This window comes from Pelodiscus sinensis, chromosome 4, assembly GCF_049634645.1.
Source record: "Pelodiscus sinensis isolate JC-2024 chromosome 4, ASM4963464v1, whole genome shotgun sequence".
NCBI classification, from domain to species: Eukaryota; Metazoa; Chordata; order Testudines; family Trionychidae; genus Pelodiscus; species Pelodiscus sinensis.
In genome coordinates, this window is record NC_134714.1 from 131,665,533 (window position 1) to 131,692,847 (window position 27,315).

At 52.8% G+C, this 27,315-nt stretch overlaps 2 protein-coding genes and 1 long non-coding RNA gene across 5 annotated transcripts in view; 1 reads left to right on the plus strand and 2 right to left on the minus strand.

Moving 5' to 3' along the window:
• The window catches only part of LOC142829383 (uncharacterized), a 37,164-nt gene extending 10,050 nt beyond the window's left edge, over positions 1-27,114 (plus strand). For both annotated transcript variants that reach the window (XR_012903768.1, XR_012903769.1), the window contains exon 3: positions 26,986-27,114. This is a non-coding gene — a long non-coding RNA (uncharacterized LOC142829383). The remainder of the gene's footprint in view (positions 1-26,985) is intronic.
• Positions 1,651-8,471, minus strand: LOC102461973 (sulfotransferase 1C2-like). Its single transcript, XM_006110705.4, has 8 exons — positions 8,315-8,471; positions 7,379-7,595; positions 5,064-5,189; positions 4,897-4,994; positions 4,535-4,661; positions 3,849-3,943; positions 3,266-3,446; positions 1,651-2,904 (listed from the first exon to the last, which is right to left on the minus strand). The coding sequence occupies exons 2-8, from the start codon at positions 7,566-7,568 to the stop codon at positions 2,792-2,794; spliced, it is 930 nt and encodes a 309-aa protein (XP_006110767.2). The 5' UTR covers positions 7,569-7,595; positions 8,315-8,471; the 3' UTR covers positions 1,651-2,791.
• LOC102462462 (interferon-induced very large GTPase 1-like) lies at positions 13,850-27,300 on the minus strand. 2 transcript variants are annotated; one of them, XR_012903742.1, is made up of 4 exons: positions 27,018-27,300; positions 24,021-24,152; positions 15,497-21,941; positions 13,850-15,464 (listed from the first exon to the last, which is right to left on the minus strand). XR_012903742.1 is itself a non-coding variant. In XM_014569917.3 (3 exons), the coding sequence occupies exons 1-3, from the start codon at positions 27,298-27,300 to the stop codon at positions 17,239-17,241; spliced, it is 5,118 nt and encodes a 1,705-aa protein (XP_014425403.3). In that variant the 3' UTR covers positions 13,850-17,238. The 2 variants fall into 2 exon arrangements, 1 of the variants encoding a protein (XP_014425403.3); XM_014569917.3 differs by having other exon boundaries at positions 13,850-21,941.
• Between the last annotated feature and the right edge of the window lie 15 nt (positions 27,301-27,315).

Consider the following 27,315-nt stretch of genomic DNA (forward strand, 5'->3'; position numbering starts at 1 on the left):
CTGGAAGCTGGACAGAGGTGGGAGGAGGAGCCTGGCTTGGGGGCTGGGCCTGGATCAGTGGGGGCTGGCATGAGGAGGTAGGAGGAGAGGAAGGGTCCAAGCTCTGGGCCCTTCTCTCACTAATAAACCTTCTGCTCTCCCTGCTGGCTGACAGTCACATCTGGCTGTGGAGGTAGGTGCAGGACCCAGTGACCCCCCCAAACTTCAGTGACACTCGCCTCCACTGAGGCAGCAGATCGGTGGACGTTGTGGGTGTCCAGAAGAAAAAGAACCGGGCGCCCCAGGGTAACAAAGCAGGGTGTGGCAATTGTGAGCGTGCAGGCCACGAAGCGCAGGCTGGGCTAACTTAGCACCACGTGGACAGACTGTCGGCCGGCGTCAGTCACCGTGGCTCCGCTGACAGCAGGGGAGTTCTTCCGGTCCTCACCAGACGGGCCGTGTCACCTCTCTGCACTGCATAAGTGGCTGTGTCCGGCGCTGCTGGGCACATTTTCCAAAGGAGGTTGAAACCCTGTGGAGGGTGCAGAGAAAAGCCGAAACAATGCTTGGTGGGCTGGAGAAACGCCAGGGAGCGAGCGACTCGGACTGGTTCCAGAAAGATGGAGTGCCCTGGATCCTGGTGCACACGGCGCTCCATGGGGAGAAAATCCCAGGTATTAAAGGTGTCTTTTAGCTAGTGGAGAAAGGTGGAAGCGGAGCGCATGGCTGACACATAGGAGGTCAGGAAGACGATCTATTGGTCCCTTCTGGCAACAAACTATGAATTTGGCCCTGTGTTTCTATCCGGGTCACTTAGTAGCCAGGTTTCTCAGTGCCATAGCCCCCAGCAGCACCGGCTCAGCGAGTCCTCTCCAGGCTTGCAAGGAATGGACGGCGGTAGCAAGACTTTGTATGTGAAAATGTATGAAACACACCCACAGGAAATTCCCAAGCGGGGCCCTTTCACCTTAAAGTCAGCTCTAATAGGGGCCCTGAACAGCCCAGCCAGAGTTAACCATCTCATCCCTCAAGGCATGGGAGTCAGGATGCTGGGGATTTAGCATCAGCTCTGGCAGGAGCGTGTAGCAAGTGGTTAGCTCAAAAACTAGGCATCAGGATGTCTAGATCCTGTCACTGCCACTGGAAGGGCAGTGGGGTCCAATGGTTAGTGGGGTGAGGGTGCTTGGAGTCTGGATGTCTGGATCTGTTCCCAGCTCAGAGACGATGCTGTCAGTGTGACCCACAGAAAGATGGCCTGGGCCATGAGGAAGGGTATGGCTGGGGACATGCTAAGAATGCAAATGCCTTTAGCAATGAACAGGCTGGCAGTGCAATAAGAGGCATGCAGCAGCTCTGCAGTTCTGTAGCCTAAGGAAAGGGAGGCTGGAAGCCAGGGCTCCTAAATCTTATCCCTAAAGAGTGGGGATGCCCCACACCAGAGGTAGCTGCATCTCAGCCTGGGGGAAGCCATCTCTGTGCTGTGTTTCTGTGTGGCTCTTACCTGCCCGCCCCACCTCACTGTCAACACCAGCTGAGTGAGCCATTACGATACTGCCTGTGAAGGTGACCCTGAAGGATTCCAAGAACAACTTATAAGGAAAAGGGAAGTTCTGTAAATCTGAGAACAGGATTTGTCAAATAGCCGATAAGGAGCATAAACAGAACTAGAGATTAAACAAAGAGCCTTAATATTTTATTAGTTTCACATTTCAAAGCAAAAAAATTAACCACTTACACTCAGATCACTTATTGTTACCGCGAGGCTAGACTAGAGGCGAACTGGGAAGAGAGGGTCAGGGTTTTAGGCTGATGAGCTGATATTCACCCAGATCTTCAAGGTTGCTGGACCCAAACGGATTATTGAAGGAAAGGTGACTTGGTATCCCGTTATACATGTGATTAAAGCCACTTCAATCCCCTCTCCCAAAGCTAAGCTATCAGTACTAATGTAAAATCAAATTGCAAAGAAAAGCAATACAGCTGGAGCTGGCTGGAAGAGAGGATTTCCCATGGGAAAGCCCAATGTTTTGACACTGGACTGTGTTGCAAATCCAAATAAGCCGTTGCCGTTTTCATGGAATGGAAGCTTCAAAACAAAATTTGTGATTTAGAACCCCGCTAACAGTACACTCGGAGTGTTTGGAGAAGTCTGAACTATTACAAAATAGTACCACAGGAAATATTCACAATATAAGGGGATACAAAAGCAGCAAATCAAAATGAAATGCTCCATTTTAATTCAGAATTGTGCGGAGAGTTTTTTTTCTGCCAAAAGGTTAGCTGATAATCTAACCTTTCAGTTTGGATCAAGAGACCATTTTCAGATGGAAAACTCTTGCCTGGAGATTTTTTTTTGGCGGGCGGGTGGAGAGACACTAACATTCATTATAACTGCCAAATCAAAATCAAATCAACAAAATAATCTCAACACCTGATCATCATAAAGAATTCTGGAGATAAAAAATTCTCTCGGTTCTAAAAAAGGAGTCTAAAATTCTGAAATTTGGTGGAATTCAAGTTTTTGGCCCCCAACAAGAAGCATTTTCCATGGGAGGAAAAAAGTCCCCGTTTCCCAGCCAGCTGCAGATTGGCCAAAGGGAGGCAGGCGGCGGGAAGGGGAGGAGACGAAGAGCTGAAAACGGGACAGCGAGGGTGGGATAGACAGGGGAGGAACCCTCCCCACTGCTCCACAGAAAAACCCCGGGGAAAGGCTGAGCCAGGGACCGATCCATGGGAGAAGGCCTGGCACCTTGGAAGAGGCTGGTTGCGATTCCGGAGTGGATCCTGCCAGCCAGGCTCCCAGGCGGCATCCTCAGAGCTCCATGCAGAAGGTCAGATTGCTCCCAGCCATCTTCTTCTCATAGTCCTCATCAAAGTGCTCGTTCTGCGCCACGGTGAAGTGATTCTTCCAGTCCCCGACGGTCCCTGCAGACAGCAGAGAGCGGAGTCGCCGTGTGAGGCCTGCATCCGCAGACCCTGCATCCACAGCCAGCATCTGCACCAGGCCTAACCCAGCTGCCGAGGCACTGCTCTGAGGAAGCTCACAGCCCTCAAGGCCTTGCTGAGCACTGCTGTGAGCTGAGTGGGGCAGGGCCCCTGACCCCCATGGACTGGGCTTCCCCCTTTTACACGCCCTTCTGAACCTTAATGGCCAGTCCAGGCTCGGTTAACTCCGTCCAATCAGGAGCAGCCTGCATTAGTTGGCTATGGAGGGGAGTGTCACACACCCCTCACCAGCAGGGGGTGCCCTGCAGCCCATCACGGGCAGGCCTACGGACTGCGTTACCTTTGCGCATGAACGGGGAGATGGACTGGTCCATGACGGACAGGGGGACACCGGTGCGGTTCGCCATGGGATTGTCCTTCATGACGTCGAATGACGTGTGGTAGACGATCTTCTCCAGGAGCGCCTGGTCCAGGTTCTTTCCCAGAAACTGGGCCACCTTCTCGATCTCACGCTTCGGGTCCTGCGGGGAAGGCACTGCTCTGAGGAAGCTCGCAGCACGACAGCCCCTGCTCGACGCTGACAAAGCACTGCTGCGAGGAAGCTCACAGCACAAGAGGCCCTGCTGTGCATTGCCATGCTGGTACTGTCTGGGAGCTATACAGATATATCCCGGCCAGGACACTGCTGTGGGGAAGCTCACAGCCTTGGACACTGCTGCAGGAAAGCTCATAGCACTGAGGTGCCCAGCAGGGCACTGCTGCAGGGAAGCTCACAGCACTGGAAACCCATCTCCTGTTCCCTTTAAGGACACACGTTGGGAAGGGCTCATTTCTCCTCCCCTCCCCGACGGAGTCCCCGATGCTGCAGCTCCTGTACGGGTCGCACCGCAGCCCCTCTGAGTTCCCCGCACGGAGCCGCTCACCTGCTTCATGTCCTCGTAGAAGAGGAAGAGCAGGCGATGTGTGTCCTTCGCCTTCCACCAGCCCTTCACGTGGGCGTGCCACGAGCCCCAGCCCACTGCAGCAGAGAGAGCAGGGAGACCGACGGCCCGGTGAGCCCAGGCGGGACTGTGCTGCAGTGGGAGGGCTCCCCAGCAGGGGGCGCTAGGGGAGACCCTAGAGCTGTGAGCACAGGGGTTGGGGGCATCCCAGCAGGGGGCAGTCTCCCCAGGAATGGGGTCACTGGGGGACCCCAGGGCTGAGGCTGTGGAATCGGGGTGTCTCCCAGCAGGAGTTGAGGGCTCAAGGAGGGACCCCATAACTGAAGGCATAGGGGTGTCTCCCCAGTAGGGGGCGCTCTCCCTGGAGCACTCTAGGGTGCAGGGATGGTGTCTCCCCAGTAGGGGGCGCTCTCCCTGGAGGACTCTAGGGTGCAGGGATGGTGTCTCCCCAGCAGGGGGTGCCTTCCTTGGGAGGGGGGGCTTCAAGGGGAGACCTCAGGCCTGAGGGTACATGGCTGGGATGTCTCCCCAGTAGGGGGTGCTGCCCCCAGGGTGGGATACTGTAGGGTGGCCCCAGGGCTGGGGGGATGGGGGTGGCTCCCCGCAGGGCTCAGACAACAGGAAGGAGAATTCCCGGGTGCCGAGTCAAGGAGCTGGGCCGAACTCACCTTTGCCCGCCATGAACTTCTCGAAATACTCGGGCCAGGGGCCAGGGTCGGGCACCATCTTGTTCATCCTCTGGAAGTGGTAGTAGGAGACCATGCAGTCCTTGGCATTGCGAGCCACGTACAGGAACTGGGGTGGGAGCAGGAACGAGAGAGAGGGAGAGGGGTTTCTGTGGGTCACTGCAGCAGGGCCAGGGGGTCGCGAAGCTCCAGCCACCTTACACCTGTTCATGGCTGTTAAATACTCGCACGGTGGCCCTGCGCAGGGATCACTCACCTAGCATGGAAAAGCAGCCACCTCTGGGGTGGGGCAGAGTGGCTGTGTAACCCCCCTGCTCTGGGGGCACGGCGCTCGGCAGAATTACCTTACACCGCTGTTCCCAGAAGGACGGAGGCAACAGCTGGACGGGGAGGTGGGTTTTCAGGGTCCGTGGCGGGGGCATGGCTTCGGCCTGCTCCACCCCTGCGAGCGGGAGCGAAGTTCAGACGTTGTGCATGAAAAACCCACCCCGCCCATCCCAGCGGCACCCACCTGAGGGCTGGGGCGGGCGAGCCCACTCGATGAAGGGGTGCCGGCGGTGGACGGGCGCCCGCTGGCACTTCTCCAGGTCCCCCTCCTGTTGGATCATGTCTACGATCTCCTGGATCCATGTTGTGCCTTCCCACCAGGAAAGGAAGGGAGTCTTTATCCCAGCCAGACCCTCGGTGCCCATATTGTTATGGAGGAGACTGTTTAGTGGCTGCCTTGCGACACTGAGGCCTGCTGGCTAAAGCACTGGACTTGGGAGACCTGGGTTCTAATCTTGGCTCTGCCCTCGACCAGCTGGTGGTCCTCATGTTCCCATGTTGTGCCTCAGTTTCCCCATCTTTAGAGGAGAACAACCGGGCTAACCTCTTTTGCGAAGTGTTCCGAGAGGTGCTGATGGAAAATGCTGCATAAGAACTCGGGATGTTGGGTTCAGCCTGAACCAGGGAGCAATTAAATGCTTTTTGGCTTTGAGACAAAGGACAGAGAACAAAAGTGCAAATACAGGAAGCTGTGGATTAACTCTCTTGGATGCAGCTGTGTGTCTGCTAGAAGCCAGCCGCCAGAAACCTGAGATAGCCAAAAAAGCCCTGGTAACATGACCCAGAGAGAGAGAGAGAGAGAGAGAGAGAGAGCTTTTGGGCAGAGGGTTGGCTGGAAAGAGGCTTGGAACTGAGAACAAAGAAATGGTCCTTTTCTGTGTTCAGGGCACAGGATGCTCTACAGTCCCTGTCAATAAACAGGACTGCACCAGAGAAACACCAATTCCAGTGTTAGTTTTTCCTTGTAACAAAACGATTCTGCAGAACCCCAAAAATTCACTCTCCCCCCGGGATCAAAAGGGCTAATGACGTCGTCTCCACGTAGTTTTTGCAGGCCATCAATTCCCGCAGCACCGCGGCCTGTAGCGTCGTGCTGGTCAGGTCTAGGGATGTTAAGGACTAGTCGACTAGCCGATCGGCAAATGCTCATTGGATAGTCGACTAGTCGCTTCCCCTCCCCCTTGCTGTCTCTATCAGATAGAGGCAGCAAGGGGGAGAAGGTGGAGTACTTCAAAGCAGCAGCGCCGCACAGCTGATCCAGAGCTCCATGCAGCACGGCCCTATCGACTAATCGAATAGTCGATGCAAAAATGCACCGACTAGTCAATTAGTGAATTACACGATGCTTAACATCCTTAGTCAGGTGGCTGTAGGGCTGAATTAAGGCCGGAGCACCCCTAGCTCCCGAGTATGTCACCTCACCCCCCGTAGCACAGCGGCCCCTACTGCCATGCCGGATCCCTGGGCAATGTGGGCCTGGCTCTGTGGTCCCGGAAGGGATGGAGCCTTGGGAGAAAAGGGGGAGGGGGAGAGGTGTTGGCCCCGCCCAGCCCTTAGAGCTGTGGCACCTGTGCTGCCATAGCCCCACCCCACTCCCTGCAGCACAGCGCCCCCTAGTGCCGCACTAGGGAAAGGGCTCAGGGCTCTGGGCACCACCTCTGTTACCATAGCCCCACCCCACTCCCTGCAGCACAGCGCCCCCTAGTGCCGCACTAGGGAAAGGGCCCAGGGCCCTGGGCACCACCTGTGCTGCCATAGCCCCACCCCACTCCCTGCAGCACAGCGCCCCCTAGTGCCGCACTAGGGAAAGGGCCCAGGGCCCTGGGCACCACCTCTGCTGCCATAGCCCCACCCCACTCCCTGCAGCACAGCGCCCCCTAGTGCCGCACTAGGGAAAGGGCCCAGGGCCCTGGGCACCACCTCTGTTACCATAGCCCCACCCCGCTCCCTGCAGCACAGCGCCCCCTAGTGCCGCACTAGGGAAAGGGCTCAGGGCTCTGGGCACCACCTCTGCTGCCATAGCCCCACCCCGCTCCCTGCAGCACAGCGCCCCCTAGTGCCGCACTAGGGAAAGGGCTCAGGGCTCTGGGCACCACCTCTGCTGCCATAGCCCCACCCCGCTCCCTGCAGCACAGCGCCCCCTAGTGCCGCACTAGGGAAAGGGCCCAGAGCGCTGGGCACCACCTCTGCTGCCATAGCCCCACCCCGCTCCCTGCAGCACAGCACCCCCTAGTGCCGCACTGGGGCATTAGATTGCTACTGAGTCACCAGTATGCTTTCTTGCGGCACCCTGGGATTTCCCCCATGTCTCTCATCCAAGCACTAGCCCTCCCTGAGAGGCCTTCGCATGACACCTGACCAGCACCCACCCCTCCAAGGTGGGTCTGTTGAACTTCATGGAGGAGCCCCTTCACAATGCTCCCAGCCCCAGGAGTGGGGGCACAGTGACTGTCCGTGCTCCTGCCTCTTCCCACTGTCTTCCCCTGAGCAAACACCCACCTGCCTTGGGATAGGTGCAGATGAGCAGGTCGTCAGGCCTGGCTTGGAACCTCTGGATCCGCGGCCATTCATTGCAGGTGGCCTGGGCGAGCAGAACCCCCTCCACTTCGCCCAGTGCTGGACGTCCCTCTGTTTCCAGCATAGGCGCGTTACTCTGTTCTTTGGCCATAGCGTCCTGCAGACTAGTCATTCACCCAGCACTGAAATGCAGCCACTTCTGGGGAGAGAGATTGCTACTCTTAAATACCTACTTGGTGTCCTGGCTGAGTTCTCAGAGCCAGAGAGGGAACACCCCTGTGGCTGTTTTCAGCACGGTGGCATGAGCCCCGGTATATAGGTCCGGACTTAGACCTGCTGCCGGGGGCTTTTTGTTTTGCAGGATAGCCATACTTCCTTGCCTCAGTTTCCCATCTGTGCACTGGGGATACTAGCTCTGCCCCACCTCACGGGGGTGTGTGAGGATAAATACATTAAAGATCGCAAGGAGCTCAGATACCATCATCAGGACTTAGAAACACTGTAGCTATGGAACATAATTTAATGAATATGCCTCTGTTTTACAAATGAGGGCAAAAAGGCCTGGAGACATCCAACCCCGTTTCTCAGCTCTGGGAGAAATTGGCAAACGGATTTTGCCCAATGGGGAGAAAACACAAGGGTCTTGATTCCAACAGACCATGTTAGCCACCCGTTTCTTTCATTACACTCATGCCCTGAACTGTCTTTTCTTTTTCCTGTTTGATGGGTCCCAGCTGGATGGTAGGAACCAGAGAATCCCAATCTGTACTCGGTTCTCCCCGCAATCTGGGAGAAATTAGCTCATTTCTTGCAATAACCTGGCCCCATAAAGTTAGAGAAACTTAAGTGAGGATTTTGTTGCTGGCTGTTTGGGGGATCCGAGCCAAGACTCTCTCCTTCAGCCCTGCAGCTTTTTACCTTCTGCCTGTTGTTTTGATCCAGCCTCCTTCCCACGTCCCTTCTGCAACAGAGGAGGTTGGGGAGGGAGGGTCTATAAAGCTGCTCAGCCTGGATATTGAACTTTCTTCTGCTGGGGAGCAAAGTTTCCCTCTGGATCAGTCAGGCAGGCAAAGCCACGGTGCTGCTCTTCGTGGGTGTCATTTCATCAGAGTTGGTCAGTTTCACGGGACTCAGCAGTTTCTGTTCCTCACTCCAACGGCTGCAGAGTCCGGCAGCTTTTCTTTGAGCCCCACGGCCGGGTCCCTCCACCCGCAGGAAGTGCTAATGGTAGTTTACTTGGCGCTCTCAAACCTGTGCCATTGTAACCAAGCCGGGAGCCAGTCCTAATGATCTCATCATAACCTACAACAGTTCTGGATCAAGTGCTGGGCATTTCTGTCTACACGGCGCACCACGACCGGTCTCTGGCTCAGCTTCGAGCCCCGGCCCTCCTTTCCGTTCACACACATACATACATCAGTGTGACTCAGGTCAGCAGCCACTCCGGACCCAGATCCTAGGACCCTGCTAGAACAGTGGGTCAGAGCCAGAGTTCCCCTGTAACTCGGGTTCAGGTTCTGCCAGCATGCAGTGCGGATGCAGGCCGAGCCAGACCTGCGTCAGAGGGTATGCACAGCACAGTATGGACGTGTTAATGTGGCTGTGAGACCCGAGGCAAGCAATGATAAACTTGAGTTAACTATGCAGTGTGGATATAGACACATCTCTGTATTAATCATAAATCCCTGCATTAACCAAGTGATAGAAATGTAGCCGTGTTAGTCTGGGGTAGTTGAAGCAAAATGCAGGACAATGTAACACTTTAAAGACTAACAAGATGGTTTATTAGATGATGAGCTTTCGTGGGCCAGACCCACTTCCTCAGATCAAATAGTGGAAGAAAGTAGTAGGTTGTGACTACTTTCTTCCACTATTTGATCTGAGGAAGTGGGTCTGGCCCACGAAAGCTCATCATCTAATAAACCATCTTGTTAGTCTTTAAAGTGCTACATTGTCCTGCATTTTGCATTAACCAATTTATTGGAGCATAAGCTTTTGTGGGAAAAGACCAATATTATGCTCCAATAAATCTGTTAGTCCATAAGGAGCCACAGGACTCCTCTTTTATGCAGATTCAGACTAACCCGGCTACCCCGCTGATACTTGTATTAACTATTTTTTCATTGACGTTTTTAATTTTGTATCAAGTTCTTTTAGAAGTCCTTTTACATAGCATCCTATTACGTCTTTTTACAGAGAGGCTTTGTATCTTGTAGAATAGTCCCTGAAAATAAGTAAGGGAAAGAGAATGTCTTTCCCCTTTGTGCTTAATTGATCGCCCTGTGGAGTGACTGAGGTGTGAATGGATGAGGCGTGGAAGAGAAACACCTCTGGGCATTTGCAATGGCTGGGGCGGGGTGGAAACCAGATCCAAGAACAAAGAAGAACAATGGGGCCTGTAAAGTGGGCTCCTGGAAAGAAGTCTGGACCTATGGACGGACGCCTTGGGAGTCAGCAGCAAGTGCTGCTTTTGGAAGGCCCCTCTTTGGAGGGGAATGTGGCAGCATTGAGACGCCACAGGGAAGAGGGCGCCACAGAGGGGAAACTGCACATGCATATAATGACTCTCACAGGTGATGCATATGCATTGAGGACTGACTGGAGTAGATCTGCATGATAGTGGAACTATTATCAATCTAAGGCATCTTGCAGGGGACCCGGGGGTTTCATCTTGTCAATGTGGGAGCATCGATCCAGATCAGCAGGAGCCAGGCTCCACCCCTGCCCCATCTAACTCACGGGGCCAGTGCTGTTACAGGGAGCAACTATTGGTAACAAGACGACGGAGTGTGTGTGAGTGGGGCATGTCACATGCAGATGATAAGTGTTGATTGCTCTATATGTAAATGTGACGTTTTGCCTCCTCCCCCCCCCCCCCCCCCGGAAAAGATTGCATGCAGTACTTTTAAGTACATGGACACTCGAGTGCTTGGAAACACCGAGTCCCCAGGCCTGGCTCCCACGGATCCAGCTCTGCAATGCAGCATAGACATGCCTGAAGTGCTTACGACAAGATGGCACCACTAGCTAAGAACACAGGCCTGGAAGGGGCGCCCTGGGTCATGCAGTCCAGGCCCTGCTCTCCCAGGCAAGGCTGGGGTATAATCCCAGCCAGGAGTTGGTCAATCTACGTCTTCAGACCAGGCAGGTTGTTTGCCTCCGCTACTGCATGTCAGGTATCAAACTGCAGCTCCCCTGGAGGTGCCGTGTCGTGCTTCTCCAGGAACGGAGTCCGCACCCTCCCCGTCAGGACGCAGCTGCCTCTCTCTGCCCAGCAGCTCCTTATATGCAGGGCTGCCCCAGCAAGTTTCCTTCTGATAGGCTACTTAAAAGCCTCTCACTAATTGGCCAGGGCTTGGCGCAGGACCCCTCCTGCCTGCTTTGACCTCCCTCCCCAGCCAGTGTGGGGCAGCCGCCCTGCCACACTCAGAAAAAAAGCGTCTGTGTCCCATTCCCTCCCCCTGAGCCAGCCAGTCCCCCTGGCCTGGGGATGATGTTCCTGAGACAGGAAAGGCCCCGTATCCCATTCCCTGGTCCCCTACACTAGCCAGGCCCTACCTGGACTGGAGCCAGCGCCCCCTAGAGGAGGAAAGCTCCCTATCCTGCCCCTGAGCCAGCCAGCCGCGCTGCATTTAGGGTTATATAGTAGACGGCCATGCTGTCCCCTGTATTGCACAGTGCACAGCTTGCCAGGCAGTGTGCTGACTGCTGGTGATGGATACCCCAGGGGCTGGTGGCAGACAAAGCCTCACCACCCGGGCACTGAGATAAGGGCGGGGCTGCCAGGGCATGTACAAGAGAAAGGGAAAAGGCCCTGAGGCATCGTTACATACCTGGACACAGAGCCGCAGGGCAGTCGAGCTGTACCACGCGATCCAGCAGGGAGTGGCCTTATCGAGGGCTCCTTCCTGTTCAAATACCCAGCTGCTGGCGTGATTGATGGCCCCTGAGTCCAACTGGCTACCGTCCACCCCGCACCCACTTCCGGACCCAGCATGCTGGTGTGGGAATCGACTCAGCAGGGTGCCAGTAGCTCGCCCTAGGGTTGGCTGGGCTGAGCCTGCTGATGCGGCTCTTTCAGCACCATTCTCCTGAGCCGAGCAGGACTGGGCAGGCCAGGGTCAGGCCATAAAGGGAGCGGGTAGTGGAATTGCTTGGAATCAGGCACTAGGGGGCGCTGTGTTGCAGGGAGCAGGGTGGGGGCGGTTCCCCTACACGCCTAATCCAGTCCTCAATGCCCCCACAGTGATAGGGGGCGCTCTCCCATGGCAGGCATTGCAGTCCCCAGGGCGGCACTAGGGGGCGCTGCGCTGCAGGGAGCGGGGCAGGGCCTCAGCCGGGGGCACTCTCACCTCACGGTCAGGGCTGACTCCCATGCCTCATGGCGGCGCTAGGAGGTGCTGTGCGGCAGGGATGGGGGGCTCAGCAGGGGGCGCTCTCCTCTCAGTCATGGGGACCTCAGGGCTCGTCTACACTGTTTCGTTTTTGTGGAAGAGGCAATGCACATGAAGTGCTAATTAGCAACTTCTCATGCTTCATTTGCATTTTCTTCTGATGCTTTTTGCGGAAGAGGTTTTTGCGCAAAAAAAGCAGTGTAGACGGGTCCATTTTGTGCAAAAAACCCGTGCCTAATCTACATCCCTCTGCCAACACAAGGGTGTAGTTTAGACACAGCCTTAGAGACTCACAATTGTAACACCAATCTGTCTGAATTTCCATACCTGGCAGTTCCATCACCCCTATATTCCTACCTTGGCACAAGCTGGAAGTTCATGGCACCTCCTGTGCTGCTTAGCTGTTGGATTTTGAGGAGTAGCTCCTTCAGCTGGTAGTAGCAGTAGGTTCTTATCCTCTCAGGAGCCAGCTGCACTATAAGGATATGTCTACGCTGCATCGTAAGCCCCACAGCCTGAACCCAAGTTGGCTGACCTGGACCAGCTGTGGGGAGGTCAAATAGTGTTTCCAAGTCTGCCCTGGAGCATCCACCCAGCAGTGAAAACCTGGGTTTATGGGTGCTGGACCCAAGTCTCACAGCACCTCCGACGCATCCACACTGTGCGATCTTCTGAGTTGGGTCTGCAGCTAGACCAGTGTCCACACTGCAGACTGACCTGGCCTGGACCTGAGTCTCAGCAGGACTTGGGCTCCTACATCTACTCCCTGCAGTGTCCTGAGTTCTTGCTGACCTGACTCGGACAGATTTGTGTGTGGATTTGGGCTCAACCTGAGTCAGATCCTGGGCCTAGTGCGCAGTGTACACACCCCAAGTGTGTTATATAAATGTGCATCACCGAACGTATCCCTGGATGCCAAACCTCAAAGATATCACTTCATCGAGCATTGAGGATCTGAGCTCCTGGACCTAGATCTCGTGGTGACGGGTGCCCTAAAATGTGCCTTAGAGGGGTCGGAAGGAAGGAATGAAAGATATGGAGTCTGCTTGCAGACAAGGCAGACTGGGGATGATGACGAGGTATTTCCGACTCCTCCTAAGAAGGGGTTAATTTGGATTATTTTGGGCCCTGCCATTCCTGTAGCAAAGGCTCCATCTGGTGGAGGGATTAAGACAGGAAAACGGCTCCTTTGCGGGCAGATCTGGCAGCGAGCAGACCTGCAGCCTGCGCAGAGCAGAGGGAAGGCTGAATCTCTAACTACTGCCCCAAAAGGGAAGGGAGAACCCACCCCAGAAACAATCAGAAAGGGCAGTATTCCCTTCTCCTCATAGGGACCCTGGACACTGGCAATCCCTTTTTATTGTCTTGCTTTGTTCTGTCCTAGCCATGAATAACCTTGGACTTAGGGGTGGTGGAGAGGTGGCCCAGGCAGGGTAATGTCCAGTATTCTTGGTTGCCAGACCACTGGTAGCCCCAAATGGTTTGAAGCCAGAGTCTGGTGGAGTGGGAGGGCCCAGACTCCTGTACTAACAACCTCGTGCTGGTCAGAGCTGTGGCCTGGCCACTTGGTCATGTTTCCCAACCAACCCCGGGGGGTATGTCTACACTACCCTCCTATTTTGAAATAGGAGGGTAATGTAGGCATACCGCACTTGCAAATGAAGCCCGGGATTTGAATTTCCCAGGCTTCATTTGCATAAGCCGGGCGCCGCCATTTTTAAATCCCGGCTGGTTCGAACCAGCTTCCTAGTTCGAACTACTGTTACTCCTCGTGGAATGAGGACCCATTATTTTATTTACTCGTGGAATGAGGAGTAACGGTAGTTTGAACTAGGAAGCCTAGTTCGAACTACCTAGTTCGTGCCGCGTGTAGCCGCGCTGCACGGGGTTCGAACCAGCGGGGATTTAAAAATGGCATCTCCCCGCTTATGCAAATGAAGCCCGGGAAATTCAAATCCCGGGCTTCACTTGCAAGTGCGGTATGCCTACATTACCCTCCTATTTCGAAATAGGAGGGTAGTGTAGACATACCCTGAGAGAGGCCATCACGGGATCCAGACTGCCAATACTTAAACCTAGATTAAGCCCGTTGGATTTTACTCCAAATTTACACTGGGGTAAGAGTGATCTGATTGCATCCCTCCGGTCATAGAATGGTTCTGCTGGTTCTGTGGAGTGAATGAGGGCAGAGGTGGGACTTAAGAGGTGCACTGACAAATACTAAAATGTAATGCTGTTAAACTCCCTGTAGAATCATGGAAACAGGACTAGAAGGGACCCACCTTGACAGGTCACCTAGTCCAGTCCCCTGCAAACTTGCCATTTCAATCTCCGATGGCCATGACCAGTGCGACCACAGCCTTGGGCAGTATCACGTCTCAGACAACTGCCCCCATCACCAGAAAAGAACCAACTGCTCTAGGAGAGCCAGGGAGCGTCAATTAAAAATGCTCCACATAGAGAACAGCTCAAGACAGCCCACTGACTGTGATCGATCCTCTACGTGTGCTCTAATCGGCCGCATCAGCTCAGCGCGATGTCAGCTCCCACTTCATCATTCACCAGATTCAACCCTGGTCCAATCAGAGAGCTGCAGCCTGTGGATATAATAATTCCCAGCATTCAATGCTAGCCACCCCCATCACTGGTCACTAGTTCTTATGGTGCGAGGCCTGCTTCCTGCACTGACTGGATTGTGTGCTCCAGGCTTGATCCAAAGTCCGGTGATGCTGAATGTCCATGACTCTATAAACACAACCCTGAAGGACAGAGTGAGTCACCACAGGTGCAAAGGAGGAGGCCAAAGTTCTGACCGGAAGACTGATAGGATACATCTAGACAGTAGTTCTGGTATCCCGAAATAGCTACCCCACATCCAACGAACGTGTCCACTATTTTGAAATAATTTTCTAAATAACGGACGTGCTATTTCAACATTCCTGTAAACCTCGTTCCACAAGGAATAAGGAATGCCTTGAAATAATGCTTTATTTTGAAATTTGGTGCTGTGTAGACATAGTGCAAATTGCGTCTCTTATTTCGATTTTAGAGTGCAGCGTAGACGTACCCATGAGGAGTTGCACAGGTCTCCTTCCAAGGTTCCCTCTTTGAGCTCATCTCTCTGAGCTGACTGAGTAAATAAAATGAGCCACTCCAGACGCTGAACCAAACTCTGTTTACTAGGGGAAGGAGATGGATGAATACAAGGAACCGAGGGGAGAAGGGAAGGGAGGATGAAAATGTAGGGCTAGAACGACCACAGATTAAACACACAGGTAAGTACAATGGAGACCTGGGAGCTTTCTACCTTTCTACCTTACCTCGTGGCTTGCCTGGGTTGCCAGCGATCGCCCCTGAGATGATGATGATGGAAGTTGACTGGAACAGAAGCGGATCCGGATTCCCTAACTAGCCTCCACCCGATCCCCTTTTGCGCTGTTTTGTGTGCGGGTGAGCTCGACTTAACCAGAATAAATCCATGTGGACTCCCCAGTAAAACAGCAAACACCAAGCTGTCCCGCTCCCACTCCTCAGCAGTTGCCTCAGGCTGATGCTACCGTGCCCTTTCGGAGAGAGAGAGAAAGACGGCTTGCCTCAGGGCGGGGCTGCCACGGCCCCACTCTCTCCAAGAAGCAATCTAGAGAGCCTGAAGTGAGAATGAGAGCCCCTAGCCACTCCCACCTTCTCCTTCCCACTCTGTCTAAACTTCCCACCTTCTCCTCCTCTGGGAGGAGTAAGAGCCCTGCCCAGCATGGCAGACGCATTGTCATAACCAAACAAAATGGCAACCCCATCTCATAACACAATCAAGCCTCTTTTCAACAGGCACACCTCAAATTAAACAAGGGAAACAAGTTGTTACACAGTGAAAGTATCTTGAGACCTTCTGATACAGAAAACCTCCTGTCCCTTGAGAGGGGGCTGGTCAGCTTTGGCCAGCCATATAGATCCACCTCATCTTTGAGTTTCTGCAGCAGAGCATCATTCTTACTTCTCCAGCTGCCCTGGTGTGGTCATGAGGAACACGCCATGTGTACAGATCCCCTTTACTGTAGTATCTGAGTCCCCACGATCCTATGTATCTTTTCTCATATCCCCTCCAGTGAGGCGGGGCAGAGCTATTCTCTTCATTGCACAGTTAGGGAAACCGAGGCACAGAGAAGGTAAGTGACTGTCCCAAGGAAGCCTGTGTCAGAGCAGGGAATTGACCCCCAAGTCTCTCAAGTTAGCACCTTAACAACTGGATCACTGTGATATGTGCATACGCTGCCCTGGGCAAGAAAGTGTTAACCCCACATTATGGGCAACCAATGTCCCGCCCCTCAGACTCTCATTATAAAAGGGAGCAGCTCATCTCGTTCTAGGCTGACTGCCAAGGAAAGCGGATACTTGGTGGCAGTGCAAGGCCAGAAGCCTCTATACCCACTGACTGTGGGAACCAGAGAACCCAGTGACCAGCTGGAGAGCTGCTGCCTTCTGTCAACCACCGGCCAGCAATCAGACTTCCACGGAGTGACCCCTGCCAGGGAACCCAGAGACCACAGCCATGTCGGGACCCGTCTCTCAGGAGAGATGGGAAGAAGTGGCCCGGGGAGGTGTCTCCCATCCGAGCAAGCTAAGCATGTTGCTGTAGGATTCTTTGGTGACTGGGTGGTGACTACACCTGTCATTGATAGAGCCATGGGCTGGGACTGGTGGAAAGGGAGGCTGGGTTCCCCCTACCCTGGCTGCTTCCCACCCCTGCACGATGGCTCACTTTTCTGTCTCTGGCCACTAGGCCATGCTGCCCTGACCCTGAAGGCTGTTGTGTTAACTCCAGTTACTGGACTGAAGAGCTCTGATACCCTGAGGGCAGTTATATGGACTAGTTGTTAAACCACGCCCCTGAACACAACAGTTGTATGGACTCTGGCCATTAGGTTGCACAGCCCCGTACCCGAGGCCTGTCATATTGACTCTGGCCTGTGGACCATGATGCTTTCAGCCTAAAGACAGTCACCTCTAGACTGTAACCACAGTGGTATCACAACCCCGGCCTGCCTCCAAAGGGAGGATGTGTGTGGATACTACACACCAATCATCCCTTAAGCACACAGATTTTAACTCTGACACCCATTTGAAGAGAGAATTTTCTCAGTGTGTGAATTAAAGAGTTCAAGGGACTGCCTTCTTGTTCTGTGTGCACCTCAGGTCCATGGTCTGCGATTAAAGCGTCTAAATGCTACAGCAATGCAAATAAATAACAAAAATTAAATACATCAGTATTCCAAAAGAAAACGAAAACTGGGGAATCAAATTCGGTCCCATGCAACTTAAAGGCAGGAGCAGATTCACAGATGTCTACAATGGCTCCAATCACTAGAGGTAGCTAATGATTTAGTGTTAGCTGCACAAGATGTACTGTATCGAAAAGAAAACTGTTTCCATTAGAACTGTGTTGAACACGTATCATGGAAACACCTTGGGTTTCTTTTGCACAATCCGGAGCCAGTTTTGACCTGGCACTGAGATTGCCCCTTTAAAAGCTTCCTCTAAGCTTTCCAGTGCCTGCCCTTGGGTTATGTTAGCCCAGTCCCTGGGCAGATCGGCAGGTTTAGTTCCGTACTCTCGAGCAAACTGTTGGTTGAACTCCTTGAAAACAAACTTCCAATAGTTGGAATTTTTGTAGCTCGGATCAGCTGGAGAAGGATAGCCCAAGACTTCATCTTCACAAAAACAGTGACTTCTGTGGACATGGGAATCTTTGATAAGCCATCCAGAAGAGCACGGAGAAGAATCAATTTTTGGTTCCTTTTCCAAACAGGGTGAGAAGACTCTCTTGGGTTTTATGAGCCCCTGAGGCCGGTGGACTGATGCAAAATGCATTTTGTGATCCATGCCTCCTGCTTCACATGGGACTTTACAGAATGGGCAGCAGTACCCACAGCCAAATACACGCTTAAAAATCTCTTCCTGGGGCTTCAGAGGCAGGATGGAGAGCTTAGACTCAACATCCAAGTCTTCAAATTGGGCTAAGATTGTTTGCTCAAATGTGGACAGGAAAGCTTGGACAGCAGTGGGAAATTGGTTGGGATTTGTTGGGTTAATAAGCTGGATTCTGGCTAAACTGTCCCTAGATATTACAAGATCTCTTTGCAAAGATTTGAAAAAGCTTCCTGAAATGTCAACCTGAGTCTTGGAGTTCTCCAGAGCATCCCTGATTTTCTTTATTACCGTGGACAGAAGCTCTTTCTGCAGATCCACCAAGCCTCTCGTCTCTTTGTAGTGATCTAACAGGTGTGTCCATATCCAGGTTTTGGCAAACGCTTCATAGTTATTAATGTATTTCACGTAGCAATCAAAGTTCATCTCCTCCAAGAGTCTGCTCAGCAACCAAAATTGGAAGATGCTCCGATTGCGGTAGCCTGTCGCCTGTGCACTGTTGAGAAAATTGCCCACTATGTTTATACCCAGCATCCTATGAACATAATCCATGAGGGCTGGCCTCAGACACTCCTCACAGAACATCTGGATCTCCTTTTGAAAGGCATCCTTTTCCAATGACGGCGTTCTAAATGGGGAGAGATACGGAGGCTTCTGCTTCTCGCTTTGTTGTGGAGGGCCTTTGCCTTTGATGGTATCTTCATGACTCTTCTGAAACACACGTGTCCCCTCCTCCCAAATGTGATCCTCACGGTCAGTGTCTAAATACATGCTAGAAACAGTTTCTCCAGCCTGTGGAAGTCTCTCGTTGATCATGCCTGGCAATTCTCTCTGGAAGATTTCAATGTAGTCAGTCATGAATGCGACTTCTTCATCTCTGCCAGTCCTGCCATTGTCCAGCGAGGTCATTACAAGTTCTGCTTTCTGCCCGTGATGGTTGGTGGACACTTCTCTCATGTGTTCGGTCCACATTAAAAAGTCTAAATGCTCCTTTTTCATTCGGACGGTGCTAGCACAACAATTCAACCGGCTTCCTCTTTGCTGTAGCTTTGGATTGCCTGCAACCCCTTCGTTATTTAGGTCATTGGTTTGCTGGAACACCATGGTTTGGATCTTCTGCACATGACTGAATAAGAACTCAGCCAAAGTTTCATCTAATTCGAAAGCCTTACAATCTATTTCACATTCTCTTTTCCTGCAGTGTGCCGACAATCTGTCTGTGTTCCTTTGCATTGTCTGCATGTTCATGGCTTGGATCTGGTGGGCCAATATCTCTGGGGTGTTTTGGCAGTCAAGCGCTTCTTTACACTTGCTGAATGAATACCGTTTGAGTTCTTTTGTGAGGCCATTGGTGCTCCTGATGAAATCTTCCCGGTACTTCCCTGTCAGGAGCAAATTCTCAGCTCCACTGTCAATGTATTTTTGCAAAGCATCCAAGAGCCTCTGTTCTTCGTGCTGCAATTTCTGCTGAGCCTCATGTTTGAACCTACTTAAAGGCAGAAGATCTAGTTCAGCTCGAGGCTGATTCTGGATAAAAGTTTCTTGCTCAGACACCCAAAGATGCATCTCCTTGCGGAAATCCCATTCCCATTCAGCATACTTGGTAGTCAGCTGGTTGTACGTGTGAGCCACAAAGTTATTTCTCAAGCTGAAGGTAGAATTGGAATGTTTGATAGCATTCCACAAACTCCTTACCCACTCATTCAACTGGGGAACGTCCTTAAGGGGTCTGTTAGATGAGGATCTTCTCATGCATTCAATCAGGTATTTCTTTAGCTCAAACACACTCTGACTGTATCTGATATTCACTGGAGCCATGGGAGGGACTCCACACCAAAAACCAGGGATGTACCAACTATGTTTCTCTGGATCATGATATATAATATCAGGACATTTCATTTCTCTGATTCCTTTTTCTGTAGAAGCTGCGGCTAGAGTCATTTCCTCCGGCGGCTGCAGGAATGAATACCAATCTCCCATGTGGGGTTCACACCCAGACACATCACTGACGTTCTGATGGACAAATTGGCAGTTTGGATGTTCCCTGACGATCCCCATTTTCAGAAATGTATCTAGCACGATTTGCAGAACGTCCTGCATGTCGGTGGCGTTCTCCATGGCCATGTTAACGATGACGATGTCGCTCAGTCCAACCACCAGCATGGCCAGCTCGTTGTGGTGTTGGTAACTGTCCTCCAGCTTGGCCAGTTCGGGGGCTTTCAAGCCTTCTGTGTCGATCACCAGGAGGCAGTCACAGCCCAGGACCGGCTGACAGGTCTCTGCCACTTGGAGGAGCGACATGAAGGCTCCTCGTGTACATCGGCCGCTGCTCACTGCGAACTGCAGGCCGAACATGGTGTTGAGGAGGGTGGATTTCCCAGTGCCCTGCCCGCCCAGCACTGATAGAACCAGCATCCTGGACCTTGCCCCCAGCTTGGCATGGAGCTCAGTCAGAACATCGGTCACCCACTGCAGCGGGATGTTGGCGGCATCTCCATCCATCAGCTCCAAGGGAAACCCTTCCAGCATCAGCTCAGCAGCGATGCCTGGGAGATGGGTGTATTTTCTTTGGGTTTTTAGCTTTTTTCCTCCCTTCACCATTGCGCATTCAGCTTCATAGAACCGCCCCACCCCGCGCAGGAAATGCTCCACCCCTAAGGAACTGGAGGACATTGGTTCATGCCGTTCTGTTCTGTGTGGGGGATCATCTCTTCCAGCATGAGAGTTCTCAGCATAGTCAGTCCGTCTGGAGGGAGTCCCCTGAGCGACGTGACCCAGCCGGTATTTCATCCACTTCAGGAAGTAGTGAGTTTCCACCGGAGAGAGTTTCCCCAGCCCAGCAGTAAACTTGACCATCCCCTCGGTGAGTTCACATTCACCCTGCAGGGTGTCCCAGTCCAGCCATTCCTCTCTTTGCTGAGATGCCCGGAGCTCAGGGGCAGGATCTCTTTGCTCTTCCTCTGCTTTGGCCATACCCTCTGGAAGTCTCAAGGATTCCCTCTTGTACTTTGCCACGTCCTCTATTTCCGCTGTGATTCCTGCCGCCCATTGGCTCGCATTGTGGCATCCCTCGCCATCCTCATCCACCCGGATGCCCAGCTCTCGTGCTGTGGCCGCCATGTCGGCTATCGAGGCTCTCCTGGGAGAGGACTCCAGGAGGTTTCCAACGGTGGATTGCAGCTTCTCCACAAATTGCGCAAGGCTGAGGGAGTTCTGTCTCATCAGCACACGGGGTTTGTCTAGTTTCAGCGCGGACTCCAGTTTACAAAGGAAGCCCAGGGTCTCCTCGGGGTTCTCGAGCTTGCAGTTAAAGATGAAGTAGTACGGAATGGCAGATCCCTGCAGAGATGACAACAGGGCGTATTCTCGCTCACCGACGCTCTCAGTGATGATGAACACCGCTGAAGAAACTTGTGTTAAAAAGCTGAACTGCAGCCAGTGCGACTCAATGTCCCCGCGCAGGTTTGTAACCGCAACGGGCTCGGGGAAAAGATCCAAATTCTCTTGCCCGGCAGGGAAGTACCAGGCAATCTCGACCAGCCCGTCGGCGATTTCCCGCCGGACGTTCCCAGACTCCATGTCCCGATGCACAAAGAAGTCGTGGTGCTGCTGGGCGGGGCTGAGAACCTCGTTGAGGAGCTGGGACTTGGAGAAGCGGCAGCTGCCCAGCCGCACAAAGGAGACGGTTGGCATTTGGGTGAGCACCAGGCTCTCCTCCCTGAACCCTCGGCTCTGTGCCAGGGAGTGCGGCCGCCACCTCCTCACAATGTCCCGCATGGCCCACAGCAGCAGGGTGTGCCTGGGGGAGTCGAGGGGGGGCAGCAGCAGAGGCAGGGCAAACTGGCACATGGACATTCTGGACAGGATCTCCTGCTGCAGGAAACTGTCAGAGCAAAGCAGCACGGCGCAGAGAACGTCCAGGGGGTGCAGAGAATTGGCGCTGTCCATGTGACTCAGAGAAACATTATTGCAATCAGCGTGTACTTCCAGCTCCTCACTGGGTTCTTGATCACCAGGTGCCCCGTGCACAAGCCTTGTGTTTCTGGCGGTCCCATTCAGAGCTATGATTTTCCTCAGGAAATGCCATGGTAAATCCCCTAATGTAATAGGAGCCAGGATCTCTAGGCTTTCTGGGCTAATCTTTTGGAGATCCCTCAGTGTAAGCTGCTCGCTTCTGTGTTTCTCCAAGTTCAGCTTCTTCAGAACCAGCTGCGTGGCTTGTTTTCTCTCTGCAGAAGAAAAAAAATAACATGACATTTATCCACGTCTAGCCTCCTCCAACCTTTACTGTGACAATTCCCAAATATCTGCCCCTGCAAGTTTAACACCGGCCGCTACCATTTCCGACCTTAACTCTGACCCTTACCCGTTCCACCCTCCTCTAACCTTAACTCTGCCCTGTTACCCCTGTCTATCATCCCCTAATATTAAATGTTCCCCCTTTCACCATGCCCCAATTACTCCCAATTACAAGTCAAATTACAATTCTTCTCCTCTGGCTCCCTTGATATAACCATAGAACCATAGAGCTGGAAGAGACCTTAGAAGGCCATTAAGTCCAGCCCCTTGCCCAAGGCAGGACCAATCCTAATTAATTCAACCCAGCCAGGGCTTTGTCAAGCTGAGACTTAAACACCCCTAGGGATGGAGATTCCACTACTTCCCTAGGGAACCCATTCCAGTGCTTCATCACCCTCCTAGGGAAATAGTTTTTCCTAATATCCAACCTAGTCCTCTCCCACCACAACTTGAAACCAAAAATAAACAAAAATACCCCAAAACAAACATGATTCTGGGATGCATTAACAGGAGTGATGTGAGCAAGTCCCAGGAAGTGATTCGCCCATTCTACTCTGTACTGATTAGGCCTCTGCTAGGGTACTGTGTCCTGTTCTGGGCGCTACTCTTCAGGAAAGATGTGGACAAATTAGAGAAAATCCAGAGAAGAGCAACAACAATGATTGAAGATCTAGAAAACATGATGGAAGACTGAAAGAACTGGGTTTGTTTAGTCTGGAAAAGAGAAGACTTGAGAGGGGGCATGATAACAGTTTAAGTACAGGCAGTCCCTGGGTTACGTACAAGATAGGGACTGTAGGTTTGTTCTTAAGTTGAATTTGTATGTAAGTCGGAACTGGTACATATTGTAGGGGAAACTCTAGCCAAACATTTCTCCAGAGCTCAGTTTTATTCTCCCACACCTCACTTCCCTCAGTCCTTTATTCTCAAGCTGAGGTGTCTGCTGAGAAAAGCCGTTCCGCGTCTCCCTGGTCTGCTGGGGGGGGGGGGGGAGCCAGCAGACCAGGGAGACGTGGAGCGGCTTTTCTCGCCGCGGAGGACGTGGGCGGCGGGACCGCGGCGCGTCTTGGCGGTCTGCTGGGGGGGGGGGGGGGGCGCAGCTAGTGTGGGGTTGCCTCACCCCGTTTGTAAGTAGGGATCCGATGCAAGTCGGATCCATGTAAACTGGGGACTGCCTGTACCTAAAAAGTTACAAGGAAGAGTGAGAAAAATTATTACAAGACAAATAGAAATGGGCTTAAACTGCAGCAAGGGAGGTTTAGGTTGGACATGAGGAAAAACTTCCTGTCAGGGTGTTGAAACACTGGAATAAATTGCCTAGGGAGGTTGTGGAATCTCCGTCCCTGGAGATTTTTAAGAGCAGGTTAGATGCACACCTGGTAGGGATGGTCTAGATGGTGCTTGGTCCTGCCATGCGTGTAGAGGATTGGACTTGATGACCTCTAGAGGTTCCTTCCAGTTCTATAATTCTATGATAGACCCATTAAGTTCCTGTCTCTGAAGCACCTGGCACTGGCTAATGTTGGAAGATAAGATACTAGCTAGCTAGGTTGGTCCAACCCAGGATGGCCATTCTTTTGTTATAAGCTGAAGCCAGACTTCCTCTTCAGTTCCCTGTTAGGACCTTGCCTTCTTCTCCTCCACATAAGGATGTATCCTCTCCCACCTCCTCCTGATCACCATTGTATTATTGGCCGGCGAGCCCACTCTACCTCAGTTTACCTCAGAATCCCCACACCCATGCACAGATCGGGCTGATTCTCTTCTCATCTCCCTCCCTACCAGTCTCAGACACCCCTGATCCCTCAGCCCGTACCAGCAGGTTACTTCATAATGCAGCTAAATCTGAGGCTACTGCAGTTCATGTGCACATCACAGGAGTGCACGGCTGAGTGTCCTTCCCCTGGCAGTGAACGGGGCTCTCCCCCGGGCGTGGAGTACAGGGGACACAGTTGTGTGTCTTTCCTGGGCTGTATCCTTTGTAGAGACAAACTTGAAAGAGCAACTACCTTGGGACACGTCTCTCTCCTCCGGTTCTGGATGTCGCGGAGTCTCTGATTCCTGTTCTGGAGTAAAAGCAACTTCCTCCCCCCGTTCCGGGGCCGGTGGCTGGTCTGAGTTCTGCTTCTGGGTGAAAAGCTCTAGCAGGGAAAACGAGAGGGAGTCCAAATGAGCGGCGCTCGGTCACTGACCCACTCCCGCCCCCTTCCCAAAGGCCTGGGGTGTTGCGCAAACTCCGGCCTCAGGGTGCAAACAGGAATGCACAAGGCGAGGTTGGTGACGGTGCTCAGTCTGGGCCGGTCGGAAAGGAGCCGGTTGTGAGTCCATCTGCACCAACCCTCCCCAAACTGTGGGACCCCAAAGTGGGTCGTGACCTGATTTTAATGGGGTTACCAGGGCTGGCTTTAAACTTGCTGGGGCCCAGGGCTCCAAGTCCAAGCCCGAGCTCCATTGTCCGGGTCTGAAGCCAAGCCCAAGGGATGTTGGGGCTCAGGTTACAGGCCCCCCCAAGTAGAGCTATAGCCCTTTGGTTTTGCCCCCTCACAGCTTGGGTTGTGGGGCTCAGGCTTCAGTTCTCCCTCCTGGGGTTGTGGAGAAATAGTGGTTGTCAGAAGGGGGTCCCAGTGCAATGAAGTTTGAGAGCCCCCCGCCTTATCTAACACTTGGGCTACGTCTACACTGGCATGATTTTCCGGAAATGCTTATAACGGAAAACTTTTCCACTATAAGCATTTTCGGAAAACGCGCGTCTACATTGGCAGGATGCTTTTCTGGAAAAGCACTTTTGCGGAAAAGCGTCCGTGGCCAATCTAGACGCACTTTTCCGCAAAAAAGCCCCGATTGCCATTTTCGCGATCGGGGCTTTTTTGCGGAAAAGAAATCTCTGCTGTCTACACTGGCCCTTTTCCGGAACAGTTTTCCGGAAAAGGACTTTTGCCCGAATGGGAGCAGCATAGTTTTTCTGGAAAAGCACTGATGATTTTACTTTAGATCGTCAGTGTTTTTCCGGAAATTCAAGGGGCCAGTGTAGACAGCTGGCAAGTTATTCCGGAAAAGCGGCTGATTTTCCAGAATAAGTGGCCAGTGTAGACACAGCCTTGGTGTGTTTCATAGAATAAACAGGGCATTTTTGGGGCTTTAAAAAAAGAATCATGCACATAGCATGGTTTCTTTATTTGATCTGAGAAATGGAGATTTTGACCTTACTTCGAATTTCCATTTCTATGTGTGTGTGGTCCATGTGTATGCATGCACTCTGTGTGTGGGTGTAAAGTTAGAGTCTGGGCATGTGTATGTGTGTACATTCTATCAGTGCATGCATGTGTATGTGCAATGTGTCTCCGTGCAGTCAGCACATTCTTGTGTGTGGACAGTCATGTGTATGTGCAGTTAGTCTGTGTGCGCGCACGCATGTGCAGTATGTGGGTGAGCAAATGTGATCACGGCACGCTGGTGTGTGCATGTGATCAGTGGATGTACATGCAATGTTGTGTGTCTATGTTCAGTCAGTGTGTGTGCATGCATGCAGACAATGTCTCCATCTCTGGAGATATTTAAGAGTAGGTTAGATAAATGTCTATCAGGGATGGTCTAGACAGTACTTGGTCCTGCCTTGAGGGCAGGAGACTGGACTCGATGATCTCTAGCTGCAGTGTTTGTGTGTGTGTGGGTGCTCAGTGTGAGTGTGTGCACGCTCTGTGTAACCATCCATCATCCATGTAACTATGCACACAGCTGTGTGTGTGTGACTATGTGAAACGTATTAAAAGGAAACCACCAGCTGTGAAATTGAGTCATGAGTGAGAAATGGTTTCAGACTCCATCCCATACCCTATTGTGCTGGGAGGTATTCAGACACCCACCCTACCTTCACCCCCCGCTTCGCACCTGAGATCGCGATCTGCTCCCTTCCTCCCTCCCCTCTCCTGCTGGCCTGGCCTGTTCAGCTTTTACCAGTTTTTACATAAACCGGAAAATTCCCAGGAAAATGTCAACAAAATGCAAACAAGAAAATGAGGAGCCGTGGCAAGACTTTATCAGCCATTTTGGGGGATGCCTGCAAACGAACAAGATACCTAAGATGTAGCCATGCGTGGCTAACTGCCCGATCTATGGCTGCCGTACTTTTGATCCTAGTGAAATACATAAAGGCTGCGGCTTCACTGACAGTTTTGGAGAGACAAGGCGGGTGAGGACAGATCTTTGATTGAATTGTCTGTTGGTGAGAGAGACAAGCTTTCGAGCTGCACAGGGATCTTCTCCAGCTATTACCTCACCTGCCTTGTCTCTCTGATGCCTTGGGACCGAGGGGACTACAGCTACACTCACCTGGTTTAGTGCCACACCTTTCACACTCTGGACATGGGACTGGGGCTGCCAGGTAGCGGATCCCAGCAGAAGCGTGTTTTAGTGTCTCACCACACAGGGCAGGTAGTGCAGCCTCCTGTGACACATCCAGATTCCCCGCCGCAGAGGGGCCGACAGCTAGTGCGGGCCCGTGGGGTAAGAGGTGTGTGTATGTATGTGTGTGTGTGGGGAGGGGGGGAGGGAGGGTGTTCCACACCCTGAAAGGGCCAAGGTCTCAGGTGAATAGGGCAGGGCTGAGGGCAGTCAGCCTTTAGCTCTGCCCTGACTGTGGTGTGTCCCTCCCCTTCCCCCTCGCCCTCAGAGCCGTACAGAGCCCAGATACTGTGACGACTATAGCCCTGGGCCCCTTTGAATCTCTGGGCTCTGGGGCAATTGCCCCTTTGCCCCCCTCTGTCAGCGAGCCTGCCCCGCTGTCTGAAGAGCTGAATTATTGCAGGGAGCAAAGGCCACATATCTAAAGGCGTCAGCCATCCAGGCCGTTCAAGAACTTCCAGCCAGGGGCTGTTTCTGGCTGGGCTCAGGCACCGAGGCGACAGGAAGCAGCCGCTGAGAGAGGGAACAGATTTATTAGTCCAGCAAGTTTCTCCCCACCTCAATCTCTTGCAGGTTGTATCTGCTCTCGCTGCTTTATGCCTTACCGGCTGGAACAGCCTCACTGAGCTTCTCCGCCAGGTCTCTGTGATGGATGTCTCTCAGCACCTGCACAGCCACCTCCACCCCGTAGGGCTCCCCGCAGTGCCTGATCAGCAGGTCAGTAACATCCACCTGGTCCCCTTTCTCTAGCCGGCTCCAGGGGATGGCTTGATAGCCCTCCTTCAGCTGGATCCTTCTCAGCTTGTGCTTGAATCTCTTGAGATCCTTCTCCCCCAGCTCGTCCAGGGTCTCCAGCAGGGAGGAGCTGCTGTCACCTGTTTTCTCCATCCCAGCCCCACAGAC

What these genes read in the sequence shown, in the direction of transcription:
- LOC102461973 (XM_006110705.4), bottom strand. Translation starts at nt 7,568, where the DNA reads ATGACTAGTCTGCAGGACGCTATGGCCAAAGAACAGAGTAACGCGCCT. An exon ending in CTGCACCTATCCCAAGGCAG is followed by an intron (nt 5,190 to 7,378) that starts GTGGGTGTTTGC and finishes CCTGGTGGGAAG; the next exon opens with GCACAACATGGATCCAGGAG. An exon ending in TCTGGGAACAGCGGTGTAAG is followed by an intron (nt 4,662 to 4,896) that starts GTAATTCTGCCG and finishes CTCCCACCCCAG; the next exon opens with TTCCTGTACGTGGCTCGCAA.
- LOC102462462 (XM_014569917.3), bottom strand. Translation starts at nt 27,300, where the DNA reads ATGGAGAAAACAGGTGACAGCAGCTCCTCCCTGCTGGAGACCCTGGAC. An exon ending in CAGTGAGGCTGTTCCAGCCG is followed by an intron (nt 24,153 to 27,017) that starts GTAAGGCATAAA and finishes TTTCCCTGCTAG; the next exon opens with AGCTTTTCACCCAGAAGCAG. An exon ending in GGAGAGAGACGTGTCCCAAG is followed by an intron (nt 21,942 to 24,020) that starts GTAGTTGCTCTT and finishes TTTCTTCTGCAG; the next exon opens with AGAGAAAACAAGCCACGCAG.